This window comes from Chiloscyllium plagiosum, chromosome 2 (genome assembly GCF_004010195.1).
Source record: "Chiloscyllium plagiosum isolate BGI_BamShark_2017 chromosome 2, ASM401019v2, whole genome shotgun sequence".
NCBI lineage: Eukaryota > Metazoa > Chordata > Chondrichthyes > Orectolobiformes > Hemiscylliidae > Chiloscyllium > Chiloscyllium plagiosum.
The window spans coordinates 27,891,224-27,900,985 of record NC_057711.1 but is presented as its reverse complement, the minus strand read 5'-3'; the positions used below and the strand labels follow the sequence as shown (position 1 = coordinate 27,900,985).

Genomic DNA, 9,762 nt, shown 5'->3' with positions numbered 1-9,762 from the left:
AGGATTTTCACTCAGTGACACCGAAGGAATGACAAGAAGCGTGACACCATCCAGGACAAAGCAGCCCACTTAACTGACGCCACCTTGACAATGTAGCGGCAGTGTAACTTACCACAGCTTCTCAGACAGCACCTTCCAAACTCACAATTTCTACCAACTCGAAAGAAAAACGCAAAGATTCATGGGAACACCACCATTTACAAGTTCTCCTCCAAGCCATTCACATCCTGACATGGAAAAGAATTCACTGTTCCTTTCGTGTTGCCAGATCAAAATCCTGGAATTGCCTTCCTCAGGGCATTGTGGGGTCTCCTGGCAGCACATGAACTACAGCAGTTCATGAAGGCAGCTCACCTTTTCCAGGTTTCACTATCAGTTTCATTGCTGCCTTGTCAAATACAAGACAACAGTAATTCAAGTTTGAATAGAGAATTTGTTAAGGCTTTGTATCTTAGAAGGAGACCCTTTGTCCAATTGCGTTCTCAGCAATCAACAATTCTAATTCCGCTTTTTAGCTCTTAGCCTAAATTATTACTGCCCTGTTGTTTTGCAGAGATCTGCCTGACGAAAGATCGTTTTGGAGTCGATAGCACACTCCGAGCATAGTTATAAAACTTTTTTTCTCAGTCTTTGGTTTAACTCATATAGCCACATTTGATGATCATTCCACATTTCCTTCCCCTCACAGTTTCACGAAAATAATTCCCTAATGTTTTTGGCATTTGATGTGAAGGCATGAGAGAGAGTGCCAAAAAGATTCACAAGAGTTGTTCCAGGGCTGAGGAACTTCAGTTGTAGATTAGATTCCATCCCCTACAATGTGGAAACAGGCCCTTCGGCCAAACAAGTCCACACTTACCCTCTGAAGAGTAACCCACCCAGACCCATTTCCCTCTACCTAACACATCTAACACTATGGGCAATTTAGCATGGCCAATTCACCTGACCTGCACATCTTTGGATTGTGGGAGGAAACCACAATAACCAGAGAAACCCCACACAGACACGGGGAGAATGTGCAAACTCCACACAGTCGCCCAATGCTGGAATCAAACCCAGGTCCCTGGCACTATAAGGTAGCAGTACTAACCACTGAGCCACCATGCCATCCAATTATGTGGATTGATTGGAGAACCTGAGGCTTTTCTCCTTGAAGAAAGGTAACAGGTGATTTCGCAAACGTGTTCAAGGTCACGAGAGGGATTTAGACAACGCAGGTCAGAAGAAACTGTTTCCAGTGCTAAAAGGACCAACAATTAGAAGGCACCGATTTAAGGTGACTGGCAAAAGAGACAACAGTAACACGAGGGAAAATGTTTCTACGCTACGGAGAGTTAGGCTGTTGTTCAATTGTGGCTTTCAAAGGAGAACAAGATCATTATCTGAAGAGAAAAGATTTGCAGGATTTCAGGGAAAATGTGAAGGAGTGACACGAGGTATGGGTAGAGCACAAAAGGAGAGCACTTCATAATTCTGTTCAGAATTTGTTGCTGATTTTTGTCTCAAAATTTCCCTTTTTATATTTTAACCTTGTATTAGACTGAGGAGTACTAAGTGCAGACAGTGAGTAGATGTAAGCCTATTGGACTCGATTAGTTGAACCAAGTGCGACCTTAAGTTTCTGGTGAAAGGCAGGAATTCGCTTACTCTGAGCAGGCCAGGTTAGAATACAGTGCGATTTGAACATTCCCCTTCGGAGGCAGAGCATTTGGTGTAATTTATAATCAGGGATATCCTGTAAAAGTATCAAAATGATGGAATCTCGGCTTTGCTGAATGACTTGCTGCATTGCCTGATGTACCTTGAATCTGAAATCAGAAAAGTGGTTGAATTAGGCAGAAGGCAACATAGGACATAGGGCATAAATATTTTTCCTGTTAACTCTTGTCCCCAAATCATGAAAATGACATTTAATGCAGCCAATGTTAGTGGGTGGGAGGCAGTACAAATGGATCACAAGATACCAGCAAGAACGTGTTGGGTTAAATAGCCTTGTGCCATTATACAGACTTTATTCAGCATGGAAACAGGCTCTTCAGTCCATCGGAGAATCACAAAGTTCAGAGGACACCCTTTGGTCCATCGAGTTTAAACTTAAAAAGTGACTTTAAATCTGCACTAATTTCATTTTCCACTATTAAAACTTCAACTTAATCCTACTTGCTAACCTTTCTAATTACTTAATCCTAAAGATACACACTTTACCCTAATTTTAGTCTCTTATTCTGACTTTTATTTATCTCTGGTGCTTACAGTCATAGAGTCCTAGAGCACGGAAACAGGCAGTTTCGTCCAAACTGGTCCATGCCAACTAGAATATCCATCCACGCTAACCCTACATTTCCCTGCATTTGGCCCATATCCTTTCCTATTCATGTGTTTGTCCAAATGCCTTTTAAATGTTGTTAATGTACCTGCTTTAACCACTTCAACTGGCAGCTTATTCCAAATGCGTACCACCTTTTGTGTAAAAACGTTGCCCCTCAGGTTCCCTTTTATTCATTCCTCCCTAATCTTAAACTGATGCTCTCTAGTCCTTGATTGCCCAACCCTGGGAAAAAGACTGAGGTGCTTTCACCTTAACCATGACTCTCATGATCTTATACACTTCTATCAGGTTCCCCCTCAGTCTGCTACACTCTAAAGAAAAATGTCCTCGCTTGTTCAACCTCTCTCCATAACTCGGACTGTTGAGTCCAGGCAACATCCTTATAAATTTCTTCTGCACTCTTTCCAGTTTAATGATATCCTTCCTATAACAAGGTGACCAAAACGGAACACAATACTCCAAGTGTGGCCTCACCAATGTCCTGTACAACTGCAACATAACTTCCCGATTTCTATACTCAATATCTAAACTGATGAAGGCCAGAATGCCAAAAGCCTTCTTCTTGCCCTGTCTACCTGTGACTCCACTTTCAGAGAACTGTGAACCTGAACTCCAAGATCCCCCTGTTCCATTACACTCCTTAAGCCTCTACATTCACGATGAAACTGCTACCTTGATTTGACTTTCCAAAATGTAAGACCTCACACCTATCTATATTAAACGCCATTTGCCATTTCTCAGCCCGCTTCCCCAGCTGATCAAGGTCCTGCTGCAATTTCTGACAACCTTCCACACTGTCCATGATGCCATCTATTTTAGTGACATCAGCAAACTTACTCATCATGCCTTGTACATTCCCATCCAAATTATTAATCCAACAAACTGTAATGGGCCCAGCACTGGCCAATGAGGCACTCCACTAGTCTCAGACCTCTAGTCCGACAAGTATCCTTCCATTATTACCCTCTGCTTCCTACTATCAGGCAAATTTTGTATCCAATTTGCCAGCTCACCCTGGATTCCAAGCGATCTTACTTTCCAAAGCAGTCTACCATGTAGAGCTTTATCAAAGGCCTTACTGAAGTCCATACATCTATGACTACATCTACCATCCTGCCCTTCTCAAACTTTCTGGTCACTTCATCAAAGAATTCTAACAAATTTGACAGATATGATCTCTTACTCAAAAAGCTAAGCTGATGACTCCTAATCAAACCCTGTCTTTCCAAATGCATGTATATCTTGTCCCTCAAAATTTTCTCAAGTAATTTAGCCACCACAAATGTTAAGCTTACTAGTCTATAGTTCCCAGGCTTTTCTTTGCAGCCCTTCTTGAATAATGGCACAACATTCGGTACCCTCCAGTCTTCGAGACCTCACCTGTGTCTAACGATGATCCTAAGGCCCCCACAATTTCTTTTCTGGCCTCTTGCAGTGTTCTTAGATATATCTGGTCAGGACCAGGAGATTTATCCACCTTCATACGTTCTAATACATCTAACCCCTGCTCAACTGTGAAATGGACTGTCCCTAAGATATCACCACTAATTTCTGCAAGTTCCCAAGCCTTCATGTCTTTCTCCATGGTAAACATAGAGAAGAAAAATTCATTGAGTACCTCACCCATCTCCTACAGTTCTCCACATATATGTCCACTTTGGTCCTTGAGGGGCCCTATTCTCTTTTGTTTCAGTGAATCCCTTAATACCTCCCAACACTTGGGCCTTTATCTGCTCCTGCCTCGCTGATCTGTGAACGTAGTTTGTTAAATAAGACCACAGTAAAAAAGAAAAACCTCATTCCCTACTTCACCTAACTCATGGAGACCTCTTATTGTATACTCTACCTCAGCTGTTTCAGGAACTGGTTCAAACCAGATTAATTGATAACTCCAGATGACCTTCCAAGCTACAGCAGCATCACTCAGTAGAATTGCTTTTGCTCTCTACAGTTCCAAAAGAGACTTAACTGTCTCCCTTTTAGAATTAAAGCTTACTAATCAGTTGATGTTATCAAAGAACTAGGAGTTAGATTCTAAGGCAAGAGATTAATTCTGAAATTCTCAAACTTATCAAACTGCTACACTCTGCAGGTTACACTCTTATTAATCATCATGTCCATGTTGATCATTAAACATCTGCATATTCTAATCACATTTTACAAAACCTGGCCCACAACCTTGTATGATTTGGTGTTTCAAGTGATCATCCAAATTGTTCTTATATGTCTTAGAGGTCCTGGCTGTATTACCATTTTACATAGGGGCGGCACGGTGGCACATGGTTAGCACTGCTGCCTCACAGCGCCAGAGACCCGGGTTCAATTCCCGCCTCAGGCGACTGACTGTGTGGAGTTTGCACATTCTCCCCGTGTCTACGTGGGTTTCCTCCGGGTGCTCCGGTTTCAGGTGAATTGGCCATGCTAAATTGCCCATAGTGTTAGGTAAGGGGTAAATGTAGGGGTATGGGTGGGTTATGCTTCGGCGGGTCGGTGTGGACTTGTTGGGCCGAAAAGGCCTGTTTCCCCACTGTAATGTAATCTAATAGTGAGTTCCACCTCTCGGTGAAAAATTGTTTCTTCAAATCCTCTCTAAACCTCTTGCTCTTTATCTTATAAACTTTATGCCCTGGTTATTAACCTCTCTACCAAGTGCAAACATTTTTCCCTGCCTACCCTGTCTATGCCCCTCAGAACTTACACACTTCAATCAGATACCCCCCCCATCAGTATTCTGTACATGACCTAGCCTATCAGTCTCCCTTAATTGCTGAATTGCTCTGGCCCAAGCAACATCCTGATGAATCTCTTCTGCTCCCATTCTAACGCACATTCTGTCTGTAGTGTGGTAACCAAAATTGCACACAGTCCTCCAGCTCTACACCAACTCATGTTACATACAGCTCCATCAAAACCTCCTTGTTCTTCTATTCAATGCTTTGACTAATAACAGCAAGTATCCATATGCATTCTTAAACACCCTATCTCCCTTATCTGAGTTGCTGTTTTCAAGGATCTATGGACATGTACACCAAGGTCCCTTTAAACTTCTGTACTTCCTAGGGTCCGACCGTTCAACATGCATTCTTCTGTCTTGTTAATCGTCCTAAAATCAAACACCTCACACTTTTCAGTATTAAATTCCTTTTGCCACTGTTTAGCCCAGCAGATCAGCCAGTCCATATCATCCGATATTCTAATGCTTTCCACTTTGCTATTTACCATATCATCAAGTTTTGTGTCATCCACAAACTCACTGATCATGCTTCCTACATTCTTGTCTAGATTTCCTATAATATTGTACACAACAAACAGCAAAAGAGCCAGCACTGAACCCTGTGGTGTTCCACTCGATACAGGCTTCCAGCGACAAGAGCACCCTTCAACCATCACCCTTGGCACCCTGCCGCTGAGCCAATTTTAGATCCAATTTGCCAATTGCCCTGGATCCAATGGGCTTCTAGCCTCTTAACCAGCCTGTCATGCAAGGTGTTGTCAAAAGTCTTACTGGTGTCCGTGTAGATTTCAACAACTGCGCTACCTTCACACTAGTCAGCCCCTCCGAAAATTCCATCAAATCTATTGGAGATGATCTCCCCTTTACAAAGCCAACTGACAACAGTTGATTAATCCTTGCCTCTCCAAATGTCCCTCAGAATTTTTTCCAATAGAGTCTCTACCACCGATGCTGAACTCACTGTCCAGCAGTTTCCTGGCTTATTCTTTTCACTATTCTTGAATAATGGTATCATATTAATTGTCTTCCAGAGAGAAGTTTAAAATGAATGTCAGAGGCTCTGCAAACTCCCCCCTTGCCTCCCATAGCAGTCTTGGATACATCTCCTCCTGGCCTGGAGATTTATATATTATTAAGTCTGCTAAAACTTCCTGTCTGTCAATGCTCATTCATTCAAGCATATCAAAGTCATCCTCCTTGATTTCAATGCCTACATGGTCCTTTTCTGCAGTGAACATAGTTTTGGCTTCATTTTTAGTTTTGAAAGTAGTTTGTGAGTATGTAATTAAAGTGAGCGTACCTTCTGCACCAGGGATCCTTTAAAAGCTCTTGAGTCATAACAAAGATGATTTTTCTGCTCTGGCTTATACTGTTCACAATGGATTCCAGCTCAGAAATTCCAACTTCAGAGTCCCTTTCTTCCAAGCAAAACTGGAACATAGTTTTTTGATCCTGTTGCTCCAAAGGCAACAAATATTTGTTGACCCAGTTAATGTCATTTTTGGCATGAATGATATAAGCATCATACTGAAACTGAGCTTCCTGATGGTCTATTTCCTTAAACCCAAATATTCGGTTGACAGAAATGTTCCAATAGAATTCTAGCCACCATCCGCAAAAGTGAATCAGAAACACAGCAACAATGAAAAGAAGTATACTGCTGCTACTAATGATAAATGCATCTTTAAAAGGAGCAACATCTTTGCAGGGAGATATGTCAAAAGCTACAACAGAATGGTTGTGGTAACTTGGTGGAGTGTTGCAGATGTATTGAGTGTTCAAGCCAGGGATGCTGCTATTGGTCTTATTCAGCCAGGTAACAAACCAGAAAATACTTTCACAAGTACAATCAAAAGGATTAAATCCCATATAGAGAGCTGTTAGGTTACTAAATAACTGGCTAAAAACATCTTTTTCAACAGATGTAATCAGATTTTTCTGTATATGAAGCGATTTGAGAGATTTCAAGTCATTAAATACAACATCTGGAAGAAAGTTTAAATTGTTCATGCTTAAATCCAAATTACTTAGTTTATACAATCCTTGAAAAGCTTTCTCTGGGAGCTCATCTAGCCCATTGGATTGCAAATCCAGAATCTGAAGCTCTTTCAAACCACTTAGGTAAAGAACTGGACCTCCAGGATTGACACTCTTCCAGAGCCGTGCCAAGTTATTGTGTTGTAACTTTAAAACTTGAAGCTGCCGAAGCTCACGGAAAACATCCTTATCCAAATTGGCTAAATTATTGTTGCTGAGGTCAAGGACAGTGAGATTCTTAATGCAATCAAATGGTGAAGGTTGAATGTTCAACGAGGCAATTGCTGATTTGCTGAGCATCAAGATTTTCAGAGAAGGGACATGCATAAAGGAAGATGAAGACAAAATCAACTTCATGTTATATGACATGTATATCACCTCTATTTCACTTAGACCTCGAAACTCCTCTCCTGTTAGCATCTGAGAGATGGAGTTGAGACCTATATCCAGCTTTTTCAGCTTCTTGAACCAGGAAAAAGCTCCGGGCTGCAGTTTTGAAATTTTTGTTTTTGTAAGATTTAAATTGACAAGGGGAGACTCTGCAAGTGACATGAAAGTTTTGTTACTGATAGTTTTTAGATCAACGATAGATGACTTATACAGGCTAAGATATTTCAGACTTCTCAAGCCTGAGAAAGTATGTGCCCTTATACTTGCAATATTATTGTCTTCTAGATTGAGTACCACTAGATTTCCCAACTCCTGAAATGAGTAATCATCAATGAGAGATTCTACTTGGCTGAGGCCTTTCTTCAAGTTCAAATACCTCAAATTTTCCAGTCCAGCAAATGTTTTTGGGGTGACATGTTGAATGCTGTTGTTTTCAAGTTGAAGATATTCCAATCTGTGCAGCCACTGAAATGAATTAGTTTGCACTGTAGTCAACTTGTTGTTTGACAGATCTAGAGTTGTCAAGTTTGTTTTGTTTAATTCAGCAAAAGTAGAGTTTTGTATTTTCAGGTGGGTGTTCCTCAGAAAAAGCTCAGCAATGTCAGTCTGTGACAATGCTGCACAGAGTTGCTTGGCAAGAGTGGAATGGAGAACAACATTGTCCAAAAGTAGCCCGTGTAAACTTCCAATTTTGTGGAAACAGCCAAGTTCAAACTGGAAAAGAGCAAAAGAGAAACACATTGTTCATTTCTATTTGCATGTTTTTGAGCCACACAAATGCAAATATCAAGGGGCGCAGGGGGGAGATGCTGGCTTAGTAATGGCTAATAATTCAGAGGCTCAGTGAGCTGATGGATTTACTAGGATCATTACAGGGAAAAGGTGGTGGAGTGACAGTGTCTAATGGATTTTGGGGGAATCCTAAGCTATCCTGGATTTATGGGTTCAAATGCCACCATAGCAATTTTCAGTGTTTAAACTGAATTAATAATACTGGACTGTAAAGCTAGCCTCAAAACAGTTGAGGGTGGCACAGTGGCTCAGTGGTTAGCTCTGCTGCCTCACAGCACCAGGGTCCCAAGGTTCAATTCCAGCTTCGGGCAACTGTCTGTGTGGAGTTTGCACTTTGTCTGCGTGGGTTTCCTCCGGGTGCTCCAGTTTCCTCCCACATGCCAAAGAGGTGCAGGTCAGGTAAATTGGCCGTGCTAAATTGCCCATAGTGTTAGGTGCATTAGTCAGGGGGGGGGTTGCTCTTCGGAGGGTCGGTATGGACCTCTTGGGCCGAAGGGCCTGTTTCCACGCTGTAGGGAATCTAAACTAATCATGTGATTACTAAAAAAATTACAAATTTTAATAAAATGGGCTGCACGGTGGCACAGTGGTTAGCACTGCTGCCTCACAGTGCCAGAGACCCGGTTTCGATTCCTGCCTCAGGCAACTGTCTGTGTGGAGTTTGCACATTCTCCCCGTGTCTGCGTGGGTTTCCTCCGGGTGCTCCGGTTTCATCCCACAGTCCAAAAATGTGGTTAGGTGAATTGGCCAAGCTAAATTGCCCGTAGTGTTAGGTGAAGGGGTAAATGTAGGGGTATGGGTGGGTTGCTCTTTGGAGGGTCGGTGTGGACTTGTTGGGCCGAAGGGCCTGTTTCCACACTGTAAGTAAGCTAATCTAATCTTAATAAATGGAACATGAATTGTCCCTTACTAACAACACTGTGTGTGCCCGTACACCCCAAAGCAGTGCTTCAAGACGGTACAAAAACAGAAATTGCTGGAAAAGCTCAGCAGGTCTGGCGGCATATATGGTGAGGGATCAGAGTTAACGTTTCGGGTCCAGTGACCCTTGCTCAGACCTGCCGAGCTTCTCCAGCAACTTCTGTTTTTGTTTTTGATTTCCAGCACACGCAGTTCTTTCAGCTTCAAGAAGGTAGCTCTCTAATACCTACTCAAAGGCAATTAGGGACGGTTAATAATTGCTGGCCTAGCCTGTGAGACCCACATATCATGAATGAATTTTAAAAAATTCAATTCATATAAATAAATATTTAAGTCACTACTTGGATTTAAAACTTCATATTATGAAGAGAAACACAGATTAAGAATGAACAGAGGGGGAACACTATACATATTGAACTTTTAGAACAATTGGTGACAATGAGTTCACTATTATGATTTTTCCTGGAGCTAACTTTTCTGTTCTATCAGACTTAAGATGTCAGCTTCCAAAGGCAGCTTGTAAACACAGCATCTGGAGTGTGAACCAGCTAAAGCAATA

At 41.9% G+C, this 9,762-nt stretch overlaps 1 protein-coding gene across 1 annotated transcript in view; it reads right to left on the bottom strand.

Annotated features, from left to right (window-relative positions):
• Window positions 1–1,033: 1,033 nt before the first annotated feature.
• Window positions 1,034–9,762, bottom strand: part of tlr3 (toll-like receptor 3) — a 9,353-nt gene continuing 624 nt past the window's right edge. Inside the window, exons 2-3 of the mRNA XM_043702664.1 lie at window positions 6,364–8,204; window positions 1,034–1,808 (exon numbers count right to left, since the gene is read on the bottom strand). Coding sequence (XP_043558599.1) covers window positions 1,580–1,808; window positions 6,364–8,204 — 2,070 coding nt within the window. The 3' untranslated portion in view covers window positions 1,034–1,579. The remainder of the gene's footprint in view (window positions 1,809–6,363; window positions 8,205–9,762) is intronic.